Source organism: Pecten maximus, chromosome 12, assembly GCF_902652985.1.
Source record: "Pecten maximus chromosome 12, xPecMax1.1, whole genome shotgun sequence".
NCBI lineage: Eukaryota > Metazoa > Mollusca > Bivalvia > Pectinida > Pectinidae > Pecten > Pecten maximus.
Window position 1 is genome coordinate 26,428,151 of NC_047026.1, and position 25,793 is coordinate 26,453,943.

At 35.7% G+C, this 25,793-nt stretch overlaps 1 protein-coding gene across 1 annotated transcript; it reads right to left on the minus strand.

Annotated features, from left to right (window-relative positions):
- LOC117339802 (aspartate aminotransferase, cytoplasmic-like) lies at positions 1-24,550 on the minus strand (the record flags this gene model as incomplete). Its single annotated transcript, XM_033901513.1, is given in 6 exon segments — positions 1-76; positions 671-775; positions 1,184-1,296; positions 4,317-4,425; positions 6,084-6,265; positions 24,383-24,550. Coding segments are annotated over 6 exon segments (700 nt in total), but the record flags the coding sequence as incomplete, so codon positions are not given.
- Between the last annotated feature and the right edge of the window lie 1,243 nt (positions 24,551-25,793).

The following is a 25,793-nucleotide window of genomic DNA, read 5'->3' on the forward strand; positions in this document are numbered from 1 at the left end:
CGGCAGCATCATTTTCTAGATTGCCAGTGGCAAACCCTTGGTAGGCTATATCAATCAGTACAGTCAACTTCCTCTTCTGTAACAAATTAATGTCAGCTTATTTTTTAAATCTAGTGGGGATTACAGAACTTAACAATCACAAACGTTTGTATCGAAATGAGCTTATCATTTCTCAACCAGCTATCTATTTAATACACCAATTTTTTTCAATTATTGAAATTGTAAAATATTCATTGATTTAAGACACCACCACTTGGCTGGGAACAGGAGATAATTAATTGGCTGGAATAAGGAGACAATAAAATTGAAGAAAATTTTATAGAAAGTGAAATGTGAAAATTATTTAAGTTAAGAAACCCTAAAATGTAAAGATGTTTTATGAGGGTGAACATGCATTAATAGATATTACACAAAGGTGAACAGAATAGTGTTTGAATTATATTGGTCACTTGGAACTCTGTTTATTTTACAGAAACAGATTTCTTATTGCAAGTAACAGTGATCTTGATGACTTTGAAATGTTATCCCTAGTTCTTCTACCCCTCATTTTGCAACCATGACAACCACATGACATCTATGGTTTGGGAAACAGCAGTATTACATTTGCTATCCCTCAAAACACTTATATATACCAATTTCAGCTTAATGAGACAAAAAATACAATGGTTACCTCACACACATCAGCTATTTTGACCCACTGATCAGGGGTAGCGTCAACTCCCGTTGGGTTGTGAGCACAGCCATGAAGAATGACACAGGCACGTTCAGGAGCTTCCTACACAAATTAAAAACATCTTCAATGTCAGAGAAAAAAATAAACTAATATGAAAAACATGTTAAAAGCAAATGGTGAACTTCTAGAAGAAACCACTTATCATAGATTCTGACAGTGTGGCTTTTGCAGTCATACAAGAATTTTTTGACACCAGTTTATTTTTTTCTGCAGTAAACAAAGAAATTTAGAATAGCCTACCTCTGAATGTATCTGTGACAGAAAGTTACATTTTAGATAAATTCCTCAGAAGAATGGATACTGTTCAGTGTTCAACAGTCACAGTATTAAAACTATTGAATATTTATGTTGATTTGATAAAGGTTATGATTGATTGACCGATTGTTGTGGAAAGCATAGTTTTCTTGACAATGCTTGATGTGAGGTTTAGAAAGAAATGACTAAACTTACTGTCAAATCTGCAATCATACCCTCAAAGTCCAATGATCTGGTCTCAGCTTTCCAGTAGCGATATTTTCTGATTTCTGAGAAACCAGCATCCCTAAAGATTCCTACATGGTTACCTAGGAGTGATAAATGTGTTGATTGATAATATACTTTTGCTGTGTGAAATATTTAACAGGATTAAACAAAAATAGGCCACTAAGGACATTGTAGAAATCATGCACAAAAGGTCATTCAATGAATAGATTCAAATCCTTATAGTTCAATCAAAAGAAGTTCAATTAGTCTGTTCTAAAGTCTTCATATAAAATACACCTAAAGAGAAAGTCTGCCATATTTGTCACAGAAATAATTTTTTGAATAATGTAAGCTACATGTACTACCGTTATTGTATGATAAAGACAACATCAATACCTAGATGTCCACTGGCGGATTTAAATTACCATATTTGACCTAATAAGGGCACAGGGCGCAGGTAATTGACAGTGGGGGCACCATTATAAGATTAGTTATTCTGAAGTTTTATGAAACAGACTATACCTTATAGCGGAATACCCAAGGCTGTAGAAACGGTAAAATATTCAGTCATAAAAATAGTCCAGATGAAGATATCTATTCAATATCACATATTAAGCTTAAATATCACTTGAATATTCCTGTAAACTTGTTGTAAACGTAAAACCATGTCAGCTGATCTTTAGGCCAGAGAACATGTGTTCCACCATTTATGTTCAAATGGAACTCTTTTGTGTTCTATTTATAGACACAGGTGATTTCCCAGATCATATCAGACAGCGATTTCTTTGACCTTACAATTGATTTACAATGCCTTTCACTAGCTTTCTGTTCTGAACAAAAGTTATTTATCAATAAGAATGAAGTCTTTTACTTTATCTTCAAATAAAGATGGTAATTAAGTTATTATTTGTATGTGTGTTTAGTTTTGGGTGTTCTTTGCACTGACATGTTTTCTGTAGGAATAGACAAAATGTGGCGAAAACTTGTGTTCCAGTTACTTAATTTGCTGAAGAAAATTTAACACAGAAAGTAGCAACACATTTCACATGAATTATTACTTTTGAACACCATTTTAACACTCAGTCAAAGACTTATTACCATGAAAAAAAGATAGGGACGCCCTTATTAGGGCAGGCACCCTTATTAGGTCAAATACGGTATATTAAAATTGTATGAATCTATCATAAAATACACTAGAATGCAGGATTTTGCATTTACCTGCAAACCTGAAAATCCTGTATCCAACCTTGATCTACCTCAATGTCTCTGTAATACCTAGATATCCATGTAATACCTAGATGTCTATGTAATACCTAGATGTATCTATAATACCTAGATATCTCTATAATACCTAGATGTCTCTATAATACCTAGATGTCTCTATAATACCTAGATGTCTCTATAATACCTCAATGTCTCTATAATACCTAGATGTCTCTGTCATACCTAGATGTATCTATAATACCTAGATGTCTCTATAATACCTAGATGTCTCTATAATACCTAGATGTCTCTATAATACCTAGATGTCTCTATAATACCTAAATGTATCTATAATACCTAGATGTCTCTATAATACCTAGATATCTCTATAATACCTAGATGTCTCTATAATACCTAGATGTCTATGTAATACCTCAATGTCTCTGTAATACCTAGATGTCTCTATAATACCTAGATGTCTCTATAATACCTAGATATCTCTATAATACCTAGATGTCTCTGTAATACCTAGATGTCTCTATAATACCTAGATGTCTCTATAATACCTAGATATCTCTATAATACCTGGATGTCTCTGTAATACCTAGATGTCTCTGTAATACCTAGATGTCTATGTAATACCTAGATATCTATAATACCTAGATGTCTCTGTAATACCTAGATATCTATAATACCTAGATGTCTCTATAATACCTAGATGTCTCTGTAATACCTAGATGTCTCTATAATACCTAGATGTCTCTATAATACCTGGATGTCTCTGTAATACCTAGATGTCTCTATAATACCTAGATGTCTCTATAATACCTAGATGTCTCTGTAATACCTAGATGTCTATGTAATACCTAGATGTATCTATAATACCTAGATGTCTCTATAATACCTAGATGTCTCTGTAATACCTAGATGTCTCTGTAATACCTAGATGTCTATGTAATACCTGGATGTCTCTGTAATACCTAGATGTCTCTATAATACCTAGATGTCTCTGTAATACCTAGATGTCTATGTAATACCTAGATATCTATAATACCTAGATGTCTCTATAATACCTAGATGTCTCTGTAATACCTAGATATCTATAATACCTAGATGTCTCTATAATACCTAGATGTCTCTGTAATACCTAGATGTCTCTATAATACCTATGTAATACCTAGATATCTATAATACCTAGATGTCTCTATAATTCCTAGATGTCTCTATAATACCTAGATGTCTCTGTGATACCTAGATGTCTCTGTAATACCTAGATGTCTCTATAATACCTAGATGTCTCTATAATACCTAGATGTCTATGTGATACCTAGATGTCTCTGTGATACCTAGATGTCTCTGTAATACCTAGATGTCTCTATAATACCTATATGTCTCTATAATACCTAGATGTCTCTATAATACCTAGATGTCTCTATAATACCTAGATGTCTATGTAATACCTAGATGTCTCTATAATACCTAGATGTCTATGTAATACCTAGATGTCTATGTAATACCTAGATATCTCTATAATACCTAGATGTCTCTGTAATACCTAGATATCTCTATAATACCTAGATGTCTCTATAATACCTAGATGTCTCTATAATACCTAGATGTCTCTGTAATACCTAGATGTCTCTGTAATACCTAGATGTCTCTATAATACCTAGATGTCTCTATAATACCTAGATGTCTCTGTAATACCTAGATGTATCTATAATACCTAGATGTCTCTATAATACCTAGATGTCTCTATAATACCTAGATGTCTCTATAATACCTAGATGTCTATGTAATACCTAGATGTCTCTATAATACTTAGATGTCTCTGTAATACCTACATGTCTCTGTAATACCTACATGTCTCTGTAATACCTAGATGTCTATGTTATACATTTATTGTATATATACATACCCCACGTTGGATTGGAGATATAGACAACATCGACACCGAGATGTCTGTGCATAAATTCTGCTGCAAGTTTGAGGGCTCCAGTCCCTCCTACGGCTTGTGTGCCAAAAACCTAGTACAAAGCATATTACACTTAGTCTATGGTGCCAGAAGCAATTTCCAATGTGATTGAATAGATAGCCTCCCATAGGCGACAATCTGATTGAAAAGATAGGCGACAATATAATTAGACAACATTTTAAATAATTAAGCAACATCTTACTTAGTCAACACTTTTGTTAGATAGGCAACATTTTAATTAGAAAGGCAACACTTATGAAGATAGGCAACACTTTAATTAGTTAGGCATTTACCACATAACTTAGATAGGCAACACTTTTCTTAGATAGGCAACATTTTAATTAGTTAGGCATTTACCACATAACTTAGATAGGCAACACTTTTCTTTGATAGGCAACATTTTAATTAGATAGGCAACACTTTACTTAGACAACATTCTAATGTAAGTGTTGTAAAACGGACATGAAACATGCTCTAGGGAACTACTTATCTCATGTTTAACATTTATCGCCAGCATATTCAGCGGAATCTGCATGGCATAATGTTGTAAAATTGTCTACGAAAGTAACTAGATTCTAGGCTTATCTTAAGTGGCTAACATTTACAGAGAAATGCTGGACAATGGATAATAGCAACACAGCAACTCTTACAGAGAAATGTTTGGCAATGTTTAATAGCAACAAAACTATCAAATATCTGACCTTTAATTATTCATAATAATTAACTTTTCACATCATCACGATTTCTGTTAATTTTGAATAAAAGAAAACAAACACATATTCAGATTTACTCTATTAATAATAGACAAGTTTATGAAGAAAACCAACTCTAAAATCAACTATCAAACAGTAATAAATCAGTGTAAAATTACTGCTAACAGTTACCACAATATATTGCAATATGATTTTAGCCACAATACCAAGCCCATGCAGTAGCTAATATAAACCCTTCAGCAGTATGGTTTTGGTTTTGTATTGTTTGATGTCCTATCAAAAGCTAAGGTCATTTAAGGACAGTTTACCCTACATGTATGTACAAGATGCAGGTGTATAGTGTATGTGTGCAAATTTTGGGAGGCTGCATTACCAGGTATGCTTGTGTTTGTCTCCTAGTGACAGGGCAAAACTGATGGTGACTTGATTGTGCTACTACTTCACTGCAAAATACACCCAGCAGGACATACCACCTGGTCACATTATACTGACAAAAGGGCTACTGGTTCACTCTGCTCACAAAATACTAAGTGCTTAGGAGTAGCAATTAGTGAATTACTATTTTTACAGACTGTGTGTGTATGTCTCGACTGGGGACAGAACCCTAAGCCTTCCTCACAGGGGTGCATGCTCAACTAAAGACCAAAAGTAAGGCAGAGTCAAGGAAGACATTAGGAAGAAGAAATGTGTTAAGAAAGAAGAGAAAACATAAGATCCCAAATTTAATTGCCTCTTATGGTCATACAATGGAGGTAGCAGGTATAATTCTTGTGCCCTACCTGTAGCAACCAGGCTTCAGCAGTATTTGAGTTTGAATTCAAAATGTTAAAGAATAATGGACAAAGTCAGACGGCCATGTATAACATTACAGTCCATGTATTTAATTGTTAAAAGGTAACCAAAATGTTTCTGACAAACCTTCAGGACTGAGGATTATTTTCTGATGAACTTTCACGTTCCGATATTTAACTTAAAGTTAACTGTAATTAATACATACCCTGTTTTGTGTGATGGCTTTGCAATCGGCACCAAGAAGTAGTTCTATTGCTTTTTCGCAGAAGTCCAACAGTCCTGCCACAGGAAGGTACTCGTGGTTGAGGGTTGTATCGCAGGCCATCTGTGCCTCCACTGTTCGTACAACAGGCAACACCCAAGGCTTACCCTCATCTGTCCTGTAGGCTGATAAATCAAACTGTGTTTAATACAAGTAAGGCCATGTCAAATTTTGCCGGAAATTTTATTTAGAGATTTTAAGAGGTGAGAGTCCTGATGTCGAGCAATATATTTTTCCCCATTATTTTTTAAGTTAGCTTGTATATTAGTATATTAATCCAGATTTCATGCACAATTCAAATAACTGAAAAAACAATAATTTGCATTTTAAACAAGAGATCCCAGAGGGATCTTGGCGCCCACCATTGAATGATCTTTATAGGTTCCATGTCAGATTGATCTTTTCTCTACTTTTCCCTTCCTCTAAGTCTTACTAATCTGTGTAAATTCAGAAACAGCCCTCTAGTACTTTTCAAACAAGGGGAACCTATATATAAAATTTAAGATTTAGCGATAATGGTTGTCTGTCGGCCATGTTGTTTTCGGATTGGTCCCAAAATGCAACACCAGGGACCAAGGGGAACCTACATATGAAATTTGAGAAAGATCCCTTCAGTACCTTCTGTAAAATAGCGATAACAAACTTCAATTGTCAAAATACAAGATGGCTGCCTGTCGGCCAGGTTGTTTTCTGACTGGTCTCAAAATGCAATATGCATAACTAGGCACCGAGGGAAACCTACATATGAAGTTTGAGAAAGATCCCTTCATTACTTTCTGAGAAATAGCGATAACAAACTTCAATTGTCAAAATCCAAGATGGCTGCCTGTTGGCCATGTTATTTTCCGTTTGGTCTCAAAATGCAATATGCATAACTAGGCACCAAGGGGAACCTATATATGAAATTTGAGAAAGATCTCTTCAGTACATTCTGAGAAATAGCGATAACAAACTTCAATTGTCAAAATCCAAGATGGCTGCCTGTCGGCCATGTTGTTTTCAAATAGGTCTCAAAATGCTTTATGCATAACTAGGCACCAAGGGAAACATACATATGAAATTTGAGAAAGATCTCTTCAGTACATTCTGAGAAATAGCGATAACAAACTTCAATTGTCAAAATCCAAGATGGCTGCCTGTCGGCCATGTTGTTTTCTGATTGGTCTCAAAATGCAATATGCATAACTTGGTACCAAGGGGAACCTACATTTGAAATTTGAGAAAGATCCCTTCAGTACTTTCTGAGAAATAGCAATAACAAACTTCAATTGTCAAAATCCAAGATGGCTGCCTGTTGGCCATGTTATTTTCCGTTTGGTCTCAAAATACAATATGCATAACTAGGCACCAAGGGGAACCTATATATGAAATTTGAGAAAGATCTCTTCAGTACATTCTGAGAAATAGCGATAACAAACTTCAATTGTCAAAATCCAAGATGGCTGCCTGTCGGCCATGTTGTTTTCAAATAGGTCTCAAAATGCTTTATGCATAACTAGGCACCAAGGGAAACATACATATGAAATTTGAGAAAGATCTCTTCAGTACATTCTGAGAAATAGCGATAACAAACTTCAATTGTCAAAATCCAAGATGGCTGCCTGTCGGCCATGTTGTTTTCTGATTGGTCTCAAAATGCAATATGCATAACTTGGTACCAAGGGGAACCTACATTTGAAATTTGAGAAAGATCCCTTCAGTACTTTGAGAAATAGCAATAACAAACTTCAATTGTCAAAATCCAAGATGGCTGCCTGTCGGCCATGTTGTTTTGCGATTGGTCTCAAAATGTGATATGCATAACTAGGCACCAAGGGAAACCTACATATGAAATTTGAGAAAGATCCCTTCAGTACATTCTGAGAAATAGCGATAACAAACTTCAATTGTCAAAATCCAAGATGGCTGCCTGTCGGCCATGTTGTTTTCTGATTGGTCCCAATATGCAATATGCATAACTAGGCACCAAGGGGAACCTACATATGAAATGTGAGAAAGATCTCGTCAGTGCATTCTGAGAAATAGCAATAACAAACTTCAATTGTCAAAATCCAAGATGGCTGCCTGTCGGCCATGTTGTTTTTTTGATTGGTCTCAAAATGCAATATGCATAACTTGGTACCAAGGGGAACCTACATATGAAATTTGAGAAAGATCCCTTCAGTACTTTCTGAGAAATAGCAATAACAAACTTCAATTGTCAAAATCAAAGATGGCTGCCTGTCGGCCATGTTGTTTTGCGATTGGTCTCAAAATGCGATATGCATAACTAGGCACCAAGGGAAACATACATATGAAATTTGAGAAAGATCTCTTCAGTACATTCTGAGAAATAGCGATAACAAACTTCAATTGTCAAAATCCAAGATGGCTGCCTGTCGGCCATGTTGTTTTCTGATTGGTCTCAAAATGCAATATGCATAACTTGGTACCAAGAGGAACCTACATATGAAATGTGAGAAAGATCTCGTCAGTGCATTCTGAGAAATAGCAATAACAAACTTCAATTGTCAAAATCCAAGATGGCTGCCTGTCGGCCATGTTGTTTTTTTGATTGGTCTCAAAATGCAATATGCATAACTTGGTACCAAGGGGAACCTACATATGAAATTTGAGAAAGATCCCTTCAGTACTTTCTGAGAAATAGCAATAACAAACTTCAATTGTCAAAATCCAAGATGGCTGCCTGTCGGCCATGTTGTTTTCAGATTGGTCTCAAAATGCAATATGCATAACTAGGCACCAAGGGGAACCTACATATGAAATTTGAGAAAGATCTCTTCAGCACTTTCTGAGAAATAGCGATAACAAACTTCAATTGTCAAAATCCAAGATGGCTGCCTGTCGGCCATGTTGTTTTCCGATAGGTCTCAAAATGCGATATGCATAACTAGGCACCAAGGGGAACCTACATATGAAATTTGAGAAAGATCCTTTCAGCACTTTCTGAGAAATAGCGATAACAAGAATTGTTTACGGACGGACGGACGGACGGACGGACGGACGGACGGAGGGACGGACGGACGGAGGGACGGACGGACGGACGACGGACCACGGACGCAGGGCGATTTGAATAGCCCACCATCTGATGATGGTGGGCTAAAAATCTAACAACTATTTATTGACATACTGTTCCTTGACATAACCACTGAGGTTAAATTGCCTCTTGTCCCACAGACTAAGCCAGTGATGCCCTCACTGTTGGGAATGAAGGTGATTGGAATGAGGTATTTGGATAATCTACTGATAATGATAGGCGCTGGTAGAAATATCTACTCAATTGTAAAAATTTGATTTATCATATAATAATACAATCAATGTCGGCAACTAGGGGGAAAGTTGGAAGATATGGCGGTGAGTGGTGGGTATTACGAGGACAATCGATACAAGAATTACTAATCATACTCATTTGATAAATATTTCTAAAGTTATATATCGTATTTGACCTAATAAGGGCACAGGGCACGGGTAATTGACAGTGGGGGCGCCCTTATTAAGATTAGTTATTCTGAAGTTTTATGAAACAGACTATACCTTATAGCAGAATACCCAAGGCAGTGGAAACGGTAAAATATAAAATATTCAGTCGTAAAAATATTCCAGATGAAGATATCTATTCATTATCATATATTAAGCTTAAACATCACTTGAATATTCCTGTAAACTTGTAAACCATGCCAGCTGATCTTTAGACCAGAGAACGTATGTTCCACCATTTATGTTCAAATGGAACGCTTTTGTGTTCTATTTATAGACACAGGTGATTTCCAAGATCATATCAGACATCGTTTTCTTTGACCTAATAATTGATTAACAATGTCTTTTACTAGCTTTCTGTTCTGAACAAAAGTTATTTATCAATAAGAATGAAGTCTTTTACTTTATCTTCAAAATAAAGATGGTAAGTTATTATTTGTAGAGTCTATGTGTGTTTAGTTTCGGGTGCTCTTTGCATGCACTGACATGTCATCTGTAGGAATAGACAAAATGTGGCGAAAACTTGTGTTCCAGTTGAAGAAAATTGAACACATAAAGTAGCAAAACTTTTCACATGAATAGTTACTTTTGAACACCATTTTGACACTCAGTCAAAGATTTATTTCCTTAAAAAAAAAGGTAGGGGCGCCCTTATTAGGGCAGGTGCCCTTATTAGGTCAAATACGGTATAAGAATGTTTCTTCTTGGATCACAACAACTTCATGCAGTAATGATTGCAGTCAAACTGCCTATAAAAGTTAATCTGAGGTTTAACTTTAGCCTTAATTAACAAGCATGCTGGGTATTGCTAAAGCAATAAAAGACCCTACGGGGCCAACGCTAAAAATAGTAAGTGACCTCAGGGCTCGACAATTACGCTTGTCCGACTTGTCCGTACCAGTACAAATCTCTGTCGGACAAGTACATCAGGATACTCACTTGCCCGCTCGGACAAGTGATTTTTAGCAGAAACTATGTTTTTAGAAATGGCAAAAAAGATTAAAATGTCTTTCTTACAAAATTCAAGAGTTGTTCATTTCGTTTTTCAATAAAATGTGACTTCAAAGAGATCGATTGAACTACGATGGCCACATTCTGGATTCACGGAGGTAAGCTATTGGTATGTTATGTAAAAACCCAGATGTGTTCCGAATATAATAACCTGAATTGCTGTTGCGTTTGTATCAAAGAGTTTGCGGTAAACCCAGATATGTTCCGAACATGAAAATCTGAATCGCTGTTGCGTTTGTATTTAAGAGATCGCCCTATATATAAGCATTTACATGACAAAGATTGATCTGACTGTTTATATTGGAAACACGCTGACAGGTGTAATATGCATTTGACGAAATTTGGGTTCAGCGTTGCAGGAAACTCAGTTAACTTAATTTATTTCATTATTATAATATGATTATCATAATGGCAAACATTTTTCTGCTAGTTAGTGGGAAAAGTTTGGACAAGTGCATTTGGCTGTCGGACAAGTAGATTTTAGAATCACTTGCCCAAACGGACAAGTGTGAAAAAATAATATTGTAGAGCCCTGGACCTTGACCCAAAAACCCTAAACTCAAACTTGATTTATAGCTTTACTCATATGATACTGAAGTTACATACCAACTTTCACCAACATGTATATACCATGGTTGAGAAAACTGAATGGATGGACAGACAGTGAGGAAACCTATAGTCCGGGCCTGTTTGGACAGACAGGGAGGAAACCTATAGTCTGGGCCAGTTTGGACAGACAGTGAGGAAACCTATAGTCCGGGCCAGTTTGGACAGACAGTGAGGAAACCTATAGTCCGGGCCAGTTTGGACAGACAGTGAGGAAACCTATAGTCCAGGCCAGTTTGGACAGACAGTGAGGAAACCTATAGTCCAGGCCAGTTTGGACAGACAGTGAGGAAACCTATAGTCCGGGCCAGTTTGGACAGACAGTGAGGAAACCTATAGTCCGGGCCTGTTTGGACAGACAGTGAGGAAACCTATAGTCCGAGCCAGTTTGGACAGACAGTGAGGAAACATATAGTCTGGGCCAGTTTGGACAGACAGTGAGGAAACCTATAGTCTGGGCCAGTTTGGACAGACAGGGAGGAAACCTATAGTCCGAGCCAGTTTGGACAGACAGTGAGGAAACCTATAGTCTGGGCCAGTTTGGACAGACAGTGAGGAAACCTATAGTCTGGGTCAGTTTGGACAGACAGGGAGGAAACCTATAGTCCGAGCCAGATAGGACAGACAGTGAGGAAACCTATAGTCCGGGCCAGTTTGGACAGACAGGGAGGAAACCTATAGTCTGGACCAGTTTGGACAGACAGTGAGGAAACCTATAGTCCGAGCCAGTTTGGACAGACAGTGAGGAAACCTATAGTCCGGGCCAGTTTGGACAGACAGGGAGGAAACCTATAGTCTGGACCAGTTTGGACAGACAGTGAGGAAACCTATAGTCCGGGACAGTTAGGACAGACAGGGAGGAAACCTATAATCCGGGCCAGTTTGGACAGACAGTGAGGAAACCTATAGTCCGGGCCAGTTTGGACAGACAGTGAGGAAACCTATAGTCCAGGCCAGTTAGGACAGACAGGGAGGAAACCTATAGTCCGGGCCAGTTTGGACAGACAGTGAGGAAACCTATAGTCCGGGACAGTTTGGACAGACAGGGAGGAAACCTATAATCTGGGCCAGTTGGACAGACAGTGAGGAAACCTATAGTCTGGGTCAGTTTGGACAGACAGGGAGGAAACCTATAGTCTGGGCCAGTTTTGACAGACAGGGAGGAAACCTATAGTCCGGGCCAGTTTGGACAGACAGTGAGGAAACCTATAGTCCGGGTCAGTTTGGACAAACAGTAAGGAAACCTATAGTCCGGGCCAGTTTGACAGACAGTGAGGAAACCTATAGTCTGGACCAGTTGGACAGACAGTGAGGAAACCTATAGTCCGGGCCAGTATGGACAGACAGGGAGGAAACCTATAGTCCGGGACAGTTTGGACAGACAGGGAGGAAACCTATAGTCTGGACCAGTTTGGACAGACAGTGAGGAAACCTATAGTCCGAGCCAGTTTGGACAGACAGTGAGGAAACCTATAGTCTGGGTCAGTTTGGACAGACAGTGAGGAAACCTATAGTCCGGACCAGTTTGGACAAACAGTAAGGAAACCTATAGTCTGGGCCAGTATGGACAGACAGGGAGGAAACCTATAGTCCGGGCCAGTTTGGACAGACAGTGAGGAAACCTATAGTCCGGACTAGTTTGGACAGACAGTGAGGAAACCTATAGTCCGGGACAGTTTGGACAGACAGGGAGGAAACCTATAGTCTGGACCAGTTTGGACAGACAGTGAGGAAACCTATAGTCCGGGACAGTTAGGACAGACAGGGAGGAAACTATAGTCTGGGCCAGTTTGACAGACAGTGAGGAAACCTATAGTCTGGGTCAGTTTGGACAGACAGTGAGGAAACCTATAGTCCAGGCCAGTTTGGACAGACAGTGAGGAAACCTATAATCTGGGCCAGTTTGGACAGACAGGGAGGAAACCTATAGTCCGGGCCAGTTTGGACAGACAGTGAGGAAACCTATAGTCCAGGCCAGTTTGGACAGACAGTGAGGAAACCTATAGTCTGGGCCAGTTTGGACAGACAGGGAGGAAACCTATAGTCCGGGCCAGTTTGGACAGACAGTGAGGAAACCTATAGTCTGGGCCAGTATGGACAGACAGGGAGGAAACCTATAGTCCGGGCCAGTTAGGACAGACAGGGAGGAAAACTATAGTCCGGGCCAGTATGGACAGACAGGGAGGAAACCTATAGTCCGGGCCAGTTTGGACAGACAGGGAGGAAACCTATAGTCCGGGCCAGTTTGGACAGACAGTGAGGAAACCTATAGTCCGGGCCAGTATGGACAGACAGGGAGGAAACCTATAGTCCGGGCTAGTTTGGACAGACAGTGAGGAAACCTATAGTCCGGACCAGTTTGGACAAACAGTAAGGAAACCTATAGTCTGGGCCAGTATGGACAGACAGGGTGGAAACCTATAGTCCGGGCCAACCCAAAAAATAACAACACTTGGTCGGACTCATCTCAGGAACATTTCAGGCAAGTTTCAGCCAAACAGTACTGGTGGAACTTGAGAAGAAGTTTAAAATGTGTTTTTCAAGATGGTGGTTATGGCGGCCATCTTGGATTTCGGACCGACCCGAAAAATAACAACACTTGGTCGGGATCATATCAGGATCATTTCAGGCAAGTTTCAGCTCAATAGCACTGGTGGAACTTGAGAAGAAGATTGAAATGTGAAAAGTTTACGGACGACAACGGACGAAGCACGATGGCTATAGGTCATCGTGACCCTTCGGGTCAGATGACCTAATAAACTTAAATAAAAATATAGAAACGTTACATTGAAGTTTACCCGAAACGAAAATTGATTGTAAATTTAGATCTATTCCATTCGGTCCCCCAAAAAACAAACAGTATCGAAATTGGCCCATCTAGTACTGAGATATCGAACCCTCAATTTGCAAGTGTGTATAGATCTACTGATAATCAGTGTACTGGTCGAATGCCGTGACGTCAAAGTTCAAACACCAGCAGCCAGAATGGTAGAGAGTGATCAATAGATGTACGGGTCCAGAATGCAAACTAAACACAGATTTTGAGGAATTTAATCCTAGTATTAAAAGATAATTTAAATGAAAGTAATAAAAGGTATTATAATTACAGCTTAAATCTATATAGAATGCCATGTATATTTTACAAAAGATCTATAAATGCCATGTATATTTTACAAAAGATCTATAAATGCCATGTATATTTTACAAAAGATCTATAAATGCCATGTATATTTTACAAAAGATCTATAAATGCCATGAATACTTTACTTAAGATCTATAAGTGTTTTAAACGTGTGTCAGAAAATAAATATGGATTGATTGGCTGTGCAAAAAAAAAACTCGTAAAAAATGCTGGTTAACTGTGTGTCTCTAAAAAATACCAGGGTAGATTAATTATGAATTACTTCACCTTAATATTGTCCAGCAGTGTAAAATATCTTGCAGGTTTGGAAACATGACGTCTGATACAATCAATCTTTGTAAATTGATTGTTAGAATATTACATTATCATAAGAATTAGTGTATTGAATGCATTTTGATAAATGCACTTTGTATTAGTTCACTTTTGATTGTGTATAGTGTTTAAAAGATATAATTATCTATAAATTCTTCCCAAATCAGTCTCTATCATTACATGTACAAGTTACTAGCATGCAGTGCATGATTATTTGAAATCAAAACAGTCATTTTATAATAAAACTATTATAGTCTGTTGATTTCTTTCAATACATGGTTTTATTCACCTGAACAAAATATCAACCTTACACTTTGTCCTCGGTCATTTTTTATTTCCAGGTTAATAAAACAATTTAATGTATCAACCTATCAAAGGGCTATAAATGTATAATATATCTATTGATGCATTAAAAATGCTGTCGGATCTATCCCTGTATCAATCACTCGTGTTCATTGTAGAATAAAAAGAAATCTGCGTGAGCTAGCTAGCATAGGGTTCTAATATTTTTTATCTAGCAAAAGGAAATTCTTTCTTTGACAAAGCACTGGATAAAGTCCAAGTGCATACGCAACAGAACTCCAAGTGGTTTTTTTTGTTTTTTTTTTTAATTTATTATCTTTGACCTTTGACTTCCAAGCCCTGCAGGTAGGGCGTAAGAATTGTACCTGCTGCCCCCATTGCATGATCGTAAGAAGCGACTAAATTTGGGCTCTTATCTTTTCTCTTCTTTCTTAACAACTTTCTTCTTCCTAATGTCTCCCTTGACAATGCCTCACTTTTGGCTTTTAGTTGAGCGTTCGCCCCTGTGAGGTAGGGCTGGGTATTGCGGACCAAAACCGTATTGCAATATATTGCAATATTCAACAGAAACTTGCAATACGTATTGCAATATTATTGACCTTAGTACCATCAACTTGCTCGTCGTCCGCCATTTTTCGTTTCTAGTAAACAATCATAATCTCGAAAGTGCTTGATTTTAACGTAGATGTCCCATACGGCCAAGCGCTTTAGAGACAACGAAACAAGCGCCCCACCAATACGACATAATGACGTTCTCGTGTGTTTCTTTCACGTTTACATAAGTAATTTACGCTATTGGTGCCAACACATAATGTTAAATCAGTGATTAATATGCCTTTTTGTTAACCATCGCGATATACCGGTTTCCAGGGTTTGTGTACCGGTATATCGTATCGACCTGCCAAATTCGCGGTATACCGGTATTTCGATATTATCGCGCACCTCTACTGTGAGGAAGGCTTTGGGTTCTGTCCCCTAGCCGAGACATACCAGAGTCTTTAAAAATGGTAGTTGCTACTCCTGCTTAGCGCTCAGCATATTTGAAGTGGGACGACTGGTTCGCCCGTTGTCAGTATAATGTGACCGGGTGTGGTGTGCTGCTGGGTGTCTTCGGCAGTATGCTTCAGTGAGGTAGCACTATAAATCGGCAAAAGTTCCGGCCTATCACAAGGAGACTTAACACGAACATACCGCAGCCTCCCAAAACACACATACGCACTCACCACACGCATGCATGTCGCACGCACGGGAGGCCGTCCTTAAATGACCTTAGCTGTTAATAGGACGTTAATCAAAATAAACCTAAACCAACCTAATGACTTCCAAGCCTACATGTACTTCAAGCAAATACTTTCTACAGTAACAGTGACCTTGACCAGTGATAAGTTATCCAAGCAGACACAAGGTAAACCTGAATAAAGTCTAGATCTTATCAGTGTAATCAGCTCAGCAGAATTTGAAATACATATATATTAAACATATCAACTGATTTTCAATTTATAGAAACAGTGACTTTTGCCCTCTGGGTCTGAAAGATATTTCAAAGCAAGCACTTTTGTCAAGGAATTCAAAATCTAATCGTTTGTCAAATTCAAGAAGTATTACACATTAGATATATGTTTTACATGTCCAACATCATCAGTATGGCAAGTTTTAAGCATGCAGACTTAAAAATTAATTTATATCACTGTTAAAAAGAATGTAACAGAGCATATATACACTGTAGAGCATGTCAACACAATATTATACACAGGTTTGGGAAATGAAGGATATTGTTGATGTTTGATTTGATCCAAGAGATATAACCATCAAGGACATCTTAACCACCTTAAGACATCATGGCCATTTCATGGCACTCCTGCCGACCTCTGATACAACAAATTTTGAGCAGGGACAGGCAACTTAATTGTGCATGCCAAGTTTACATCTTTCACTGAAAGGACATACATGGAACAAGGACAGGTGATATAACTTATACAGCCAATCACAGATCAGCTACTATCAGTGGGGTAGCAATAACGTATGCTTTTAATGTGCTAAAGCGTATAATCTATTTTAATTGAGATATCTTTTTTGACCTTTGTTTTTCCTTAACTTTGAAAATTGTGTTTCTTCAATGTTCAATAAATATGCATAAACATGTAATTATAACATCAACCTATCATTTTCGTTTCCGCGTGTAGTATACATGTACATTTATAATTTTTTATACAAAATATTTAGCCATACAAATATATTGGTTCTGGATATTGTTGTAACAATTCTATCAGTTTGTTCTTGCTATGATCAGTAACAAGATGGCAAAGTGGAAAATTCCAGAACTTTTTAATGTTAGCCAGACTTTTTGATCTGCCTCAGGATCACAATTCAGGAAGTGAAAATAAAAAGATTAGCCTTTCTGATACCATGTTTATAGTGACACATCTCATGGCAATTAAATCTCAGCCTTCCAAGTAAAACCCGCTCCTATTAATGTAATTTTAGAAAATGAACAAAGTACAAATGTATGACACTGCTCACTTTAATTTTCCAATCTACAGTATACAAACTGATGATCTTATTAAACAAATACAGTTATTTGTATATCTCAAAAACCAATTCCGTCTATTCTAAAGTCCTTGTAATTCGCATAGTTTAACTGTTATGCCTACTGGGTCACGACCAGTTACCGTGAAATTTTCTATGCTTTTCGGCATTTAAAAAAAAAAATGGACAAACTGTAAACAATTTAACATTCAAATTCGACATGAACAATCTATAGTCAAGGAGAAATGAATTTAAAGAGATGTGTTGTAATTTTGATACTACAGTGTAGTTTTCCGATCTGACGACAGATATTTCAGCCGCTAATTGGTATGGATTGGTGATGTTGACAGGACCAGTTACTGTGATTTCCACATCTAGGGGAAATCTGTGTTTTAAAAGCTGCCCTTTCCGCTAAAACATAGTATGAGATCCGTGTGGATGTTTATCACTCAATTTCACACAACTTTGCGACATACATATAATTGTATAGTCTACCAATGATCTTCAATCGTATTACCATTTATAGTAACGTTATACTTCAACGAAAAAAAGATTGAAAATGGAAATTTAACGGAAAGATAATCATCACTGGCAACGTTGTATATGAAGGGCAGTGGAAACCTTCCGAAAAATCAGGCAAGCGACTGGGGGCTTGACTTTTTACTCAAATACACTCAAATATACTCAAATACACTCAAATACACTCAAATACACAAAAAAATACTCAAATACAAATAAAATTCACTTCTATAACATCAATTTGTATGTGATGTGATTATTAATTTGTAAATATTATGACATAAGGCCTGATAAAAAACAAAACCAAACCAACAACTTTGCAAGGGAGGTAACTCCTTTTCCTATACAACCTACCATACCTATTGAAAACATCAGTCTGGTTTTCTTTAATGTTTTTTAAGGCCTGACTCTTTCCTACAAATATATTTGATTATTATTATTTTTTAAGGATCTTAGTCTGCCTGTCTCTTTCTACTAAATATATAAAATATAACATGTATTATTGTTACTCAATCAAAATACTCTAGATTTCAATACATAAACCATAAAATGCTATGTATGCAAAGAATAATTTACTCATGCACAAATATTTTTTTTAGTTGAGTAAATAGACTTTTTGTCAGGTTATAGTCACTTTCAGCATTAAACGGAATCATCATGGATTAAAGGAAAAGTTTCCGTTCGTCCTTGTCCAAGTGTCACTTATACTCAAAATATAACAATACATGTACTAATGACTGTGTTTGATGCACTATTGTTCATGTGTTTTATTGTATAGATTTTAATTCCCCTTATCTCTCTATATATATCTATGTAAATTTATTTGTGCTTATCATATCTATTCCGATGCCAATGGCAAAAGATAATCAAATTTCCAGGAGGCATCAGAAGCGAACGGAGAGAGCTAACCATGGCACAGGATGTGATGAACTTTAGAAACAGCAGAGTGTTTTGATAAGTGAAAAGTTTGAACTTCGTCTCTCTCTCTCTCTCTCTCTCTCTCTCTCTCTCTTTCTCTAATATGTAAATATATGTCATCTTGTAAAAATAAATGTATTATATGTATGTAAAATTATATAGGGAAAGTGTTTAATATAAGTTTGATAACTTGTGCCCAATTCCCATGTATAAGGCACAATTCCCATGTATAAATTAAGATACAATAAAATATGTTTAAATCAAAATGTGTTTTATCATTTTCTCTTGCATTAATGACAAGATTTTTATTAGAATGAACGAAAACATTTGTCCAGTCTCATCTATTTTCATGGCATATTGTAGCACAATTTTCCTCTGTAAATTATTTAGATTGAAATTTTCTTCAGATCTGATGGGCAAATTTCCTTCTTCTATTTCAAATTAGTTATAGGTTTTTGTCCAACTTTGGTCTGAGCTGTCTTTGAGCCATGTAAAGCCGCCAATTTAAGGAAATTAATTATGACTTCATATAATGTGTTCTGTGACCTATGGAGCCCTTAGTGTTGAGCCCAATAGGAAAAAATCCTTAAGATTTTCCTTTAATGTAGGAATGACATGGTTTTTCTTAATCAGGTCCATACAGGTGCCCTATAGTAATCACTCTGTCTGTTTGTTTGTTTGTCTGCCCATCCACAATAGTTCCTTAACTTTCATACTTATTGATCATGGCCAACTCCTGACCAAGACAAAGCTAGGTCACTTTGGGGGAGAGATCAGGGTCATTTGGATCAAAAGGTGAAGGACAATGTAGATCTTTGACAATAATTCTGTCTGTTTGTGGGAAGGTAAAAGCTAACATGTGTTTTATAGTATGTATACTGTATTTATATTTCCATTAGCACAGAAAACTGTGATTATAACTGATAAAATGAATACTTTAAAGTCCTTCCAGTCAAATCTAAAGCAGGTCAGCATTTTCTAAAGCCTAAGTTGAGTATAGGCTACACGTTCTTCAAATGTATAGTTTCATATAAAATATGAAATTCCAAAAATAGAATGAAACCTTTAAACATTTTTATAATTTTTGTAGAGACCAGTAGTCTTTCCCATATTTTCCAGTCCTTATTAAAGAAGTTCAGATGATTTCCCCTTTTACTGGTTGCAATATCTTGGAGTGTGGTATGTTTCTTTGATGTAATTTTTCAAAGCTGATAAAGACAGACTCTTTTCCTGGCACAGGGCTCGAACTTAAAGGTAGCCCGATAGTCTGGGACTAGTAGATTTTCTACCCGGGCTAGTGGTTTGAAATTCCGGTAGCCAAACGGACTAGTGGAAATCTTGTAGAACTTTATTTGATTAAAATGTTGTGGCATCTTGTGTTATATACGTATTTTCATCAAAATCAAACAATACTTCCCATTTCCTTTTTCCAGTAGATTCTATATTATTTTTACACAGACAGTTATAAAATTAACTTGCTCCTCTTTTCTGTTTGAAAAAAAAATCTAAGTTGGCAGGTATGTAAGATAGTTTTATGAATTCAGTGGAGATATCTTCTTTGGAAAAATTCTTTTTTATAGCACTTTTGACACTTTGATAAGTGAGAAAGTTAGTATGAATATTGAATTTCTCCATTAATTCTGTATAGCTGTAAAATCTACCATTGTTATTTTCTTTTGACTATAATTTTTTTTATATAAATCCTTTTCTATACCAATCTATATAAAAAATGCTCTTATTTTTATTGTTACTAAAATAAAAGATTGTAAATGTTTCATTTTCAGATCGCTTTCACTACAATTCTTAATAATTACATCTCTTTTTATCTTGTCTGATGAACTTTTCCATAAGAAATAATAAATTTCTGAATTCAGTCTCTTAATGAATATCACCAGGATTTGGTAAAGTAATAAAAAGATGATTTAACAACTTTATGAACAGATGATTTAACAACTTCATGAACAGATGATTTTTGCAAATATATATACATGTGTATACATGTTATAAGTATATTGAGGCAAAATGCAACCTCTCAAATAAAATTGAATAAAATTCATGTATTGCATTTTTTGTTTTTTTTTGCTTTTAGTTTGTTTTTAGATGATATGCCTACTTCACACAGAAAAAAAATCATCTAAATATATAAATGTACACATATATATTAATATACAATCCTGGTGTATTTCTGTTTTTGATAGGAAATTAAAAGTTAAAACAAAGATATGCGTTAAGCCTTTACCTAATTATGGAAAACGTTAAACATACATGTTTAGTGCACTTGAAGTAGAATCCTTGAAGTTTACTTATAAGAAGTAAAACCATCTTATGGACCATAATATTCAATCATATCATCACAGAGTAAATTTTGAAATTTTGAAGCCCATATGAATCAACACCTGATGGTCTTAACTTATTTCTCCTTGAACTGTTTAAGGGTCTCCATAGAATCTATATGAAATATTTTGCTTGTATTATGCCTCTTTTATCAGTTTAATGTTGTTTTTGTTTCTTTTTTATGTTAACAAATTTTGGGATATTGTGGTATACTATATATAAATTAAGGTTTATTATGAGTTTATCACATATATTCTTATTTTGGCAAAATGTGCTATAATTGTAGAGAGCATATGTTCTTAATATTGCTCATGTTATATTTTAATGTAATTATGTTATATTTGATGTACTTAATATTAATTGCGCGAGGTGCAAAAGAAGAGTAACAAGCTGAGTCCCTGATACAATATTTTTAATTCATACTCATCTTTAAACTTGAGTTTTTATACTGCTGTTAAATGACCAGTTTAAGATAGTTCATTTTATATCTGGTTTAATTAGGTCTTAGGAAATTAAATCTTCAGTATATCTCACAGGTAAAAATTGGAGGTTATAGGACCCCCCCTCCCCCTCACCCATCTCTCTCCACCTGCTAACACAGGTGTGACACCCTTTCATTACCTGGACAGTTCAGTTATAGCCTTAGGGGGACTCTTTCAATACACTGGTCAATTAGTGTAAGTTACACAGGCGTGTCAATCATCTCCCCAGGTGTGAAAAATTGCTCTACAAATATTGTAGAAATAACATCCATATCTGTGAAAGTAATGAGGGGGGGGGGGGGGGGGGTGGAGTAATTTATAAAATTTAACTAAAATATGGTAAATTAATATTGTCCAGTAAATAAAACCAAACAATATATCACACAGAAACTTGATCTCATTAAGTAGTAAACCATGGCCATATTATAATGATCATAATCTAATTACTCATCACCAAGTTAAGGTAATAACATAAATTGAAGTTATACAACACAACTAATATGACTTTCAACATTCTTACATATAATAGTGGTTGTATGTTTTAAGTATTTATTTATACAAAAAATGAAAATCTATATTATGGAATAAAGATTTTGCCATCATCAGATGGAAGTACATCAACAATTCCTATTTATCTTTTAGTCTGATCAGGAAAACAAAATGGCTTTAAGCCAGCCAGCCAGCCCACCATCAGTTTCAACAGTTTAATCTGTTATTGATACATTTCCAAAAGTTTTTCTTAAGATCTTAGACTTCAAATTTAGGTTTCCAATATAATCAAATGAATAATAAGTAATAGGGGAAAGAAGGGAAAAGTAGAAAAGAGATCAATCTCAATGGCGGACACCAAGATCCCCTGGAAACTCTTGCTATACAGCTGATGGTTTATGATTATTTCTGATGATTTTTTTAGAATGGATATTATTCATAAGTCTGATCTTAAACAATGATGAAATCCTGCTAAAGTTACACGGATATGTTGATTTCATTTGGAAGTCAATTCTAATAACCACCTATTGCTCTTGAGATATAATCTAAATTTGATATCATTCATTCTAAAGTTGGTCACATATCTCTTCATACTACAGGTATTTTACAGTAATAATTATATTCATATGTAATGCTATCCACTCAGTGATTGAGATTACAGTAGACTACACCCGCTTTGTGGATATTGACAACTTGGTTATCATATTAACATACTACATGTAATTTAATTTTAAAGTTATAACTGAAATTTTATGACAGCATGGCACAAAAAATCATCTGGAAACTTTTTAACAGTTTATCGAAAAATTATTACGGAAAATATTAATTCATTGCCTTGACTTCAATTTCCAATGAATTAATTACTCAAAGATTGAAATATGGATTTGTGAGGGGGGAAAAAATCAATAAAAATGAATTATTTTACATAATACCACAAATTTGACAACAATTTTATACAGAGAATCAAATACAGTATAGAAATTCTTGTATTAAATATTAATTATAGCTATCTAGTATGAGTATTTTTGCATTTGTGAGTAGATAATCCGGATTTCAGTTTTCCTGCTCCTTTTTATTTTATTCGCGCCCAATGCGTAAACAAAAATTGGGTCGTGAATGGGGTAGGCCTATTTTGATTATCATTTTAAAATACTTCCTGAGAAAATAAATAAAAAATATTTTACATGTGACTTCTATATATACAAAAGAATACTATTTTGGGTCCATTATATCATAAAAATATTCATTTCAGGTCCGTTATCGACCATTTCTACAATTCAACTCTGACGGCAATGGGGTCGTAAATCGGATATTTTGACAATTATTTCAAAATACTTCTAGTGAAAATTAATTTAAGATATTTTACATATGACCTCTACAGACACCAAAGAATACCATATTGAGTCCATTATCGGCCATTTCTGTAATTCAACTCTGACGACAATCGGGCCGTGAATCGCGAATGATTAAAACATTGATTTAAACTACTTCTCGGTCAAATAAACCACTAATGTTTTGCATATGATACAGTTGAGCATTTCAGAACAAATATTTGGCTCTGTTCTCTGAAAATAATGCTAATTTAAGCCCCATTTCCCAACGTTTCGATAATTCCAAGTCAATTTCAGTAAAGCCTAAATATCCCAACCGATCCGGGTATCATAGTTCGCAAGATCGTAGCCTGATCGCTTATTAACGACCATGTTACGCACAAAATAAGGTTATATGTGTGAAATACATTTGTATTTGAGTATATTTTTGTGTATTTGAGTATATTTTATGTGTATTTGAGTATATTTGAGTGTATTTGAGTGTATTGGAGTATATTTGAGTGTATTTGAGTAAAAAGTCAAGCCGAGCGACTGGCACACTAAATTTATCCAAGTTTGACAAAAGCCTATAGGCCTAGTTTATGAAACAGTGATACTGTAATATTACTGCCTACAGCTCCAGGGGGCTTCGCCCCCTAAATCCCCCATCGGTGATCGGGGCTTCATACCTGGCCAGGAGGCTGCCGCCCTCTGGACCATTTGCTACACCACTGACATGTACATGTGGCCATACTGCCCTACTAAAGTAGAGGTGTTCAAAGTAGACCTGTCATTTTTTTTAGTTAAACTTACCACCGACTCCGAGATTTACTTTAATTGGATGATTGTCATCGTTGTATTTCGATGTTAACTGGAACACCTCGATTCCAGGAGCGGTCTTTATGTGTGAGAACATTGACTCTGCCATTTCGATGGTTTGAAGGTTCGCTTGAAGGTCGAGGTCACGTGGTTGCCAAGGTGGAATTCGGAATTCATTTTCCTTTCGGAACATCTTGAGGTTGTTTAATAGAAGTATGCTAAATCGAAAGTAGACTGAAGTAATGTGCTGACATATGAAAACATTAACAGCTGACGGTTTGTGTCCGGTGTTCCGATGTTGATCGTGCAGGATATAGTTTACAGATATATACACATCATTTGATTAAAAAGATTCGCACCTGGTACGTGAATGCAAATGAAGTCGTCAGGGGAAATTAGACCCTGATGATAGGTTTTTTTTATTACATGAACACATCACATACTGTACATGTACATGTAGTGATCATGTACAGCTCAGGGTTATATTATATATATAGATCTATATGTATTAAATGACTATTTGAATAGCTCAATAATATATCTAAGTATAGGGCCTATCATAATTGATAAAAACTCTACCAAGCTATATATTGTATATGTTGATTGTCAGCAGTTGTAAACGATGTACAAATGTAAAATAAAGATGGAATTAATGCTTTCAATTTTCCTTTTTATATGAGACTACAATTAAATGCCACGTACCCAACACAATTCAAATTCAGCTGTTCTATATTCCTGATTTGAATGGCATACATTATGAATCATCTGACATTGAAAATATAACTGGTAATTTTCTAAAATATGATATTGTAGAATATTTGTCTAATTTAGAAATTAAGAGTATTGACAATCAGTATATGTATATATAAGAAAACTATATACTGTAGGTACATTGTATGGGTGGCATGGAAGAAATACTGCTCTTTAATTCTTGTAGTCAGAAAACAATTTTAATTTACCAGAAAAGGAACAACTTTAATTTACCAGAAAAACAAACAACTTTAATTTACCAGAAAAGTGACAATTTCAATTTACCAGTAAAAGAACAACTTTATCTTACCAGAAAGTGAACAACTTTGATCTTCCAGAAAACTGAACCAAAAATAAAATGAAATATTCTTCCTTGCCAGAAAGCTACTCACACATGATATGTACATTTGATTATAAACTTGTCATAAACAAAATATAGAAATTAAAGTGGTGTTAACCCTTTAGATAAGTACATGTACATTATGTATATATAGAACAATATACTTACCTGAAGGGATGCATGAGCAATAGTTTCCCAAAATCAAATAATCAAAATTCAAAATTATTAAACTTTTACCCTAATTCAAAACAAAGATTTGAAAATTAAGAATATTTAAAATACAGTTTTATGTATTTGAAAAATATGAAACTTTAA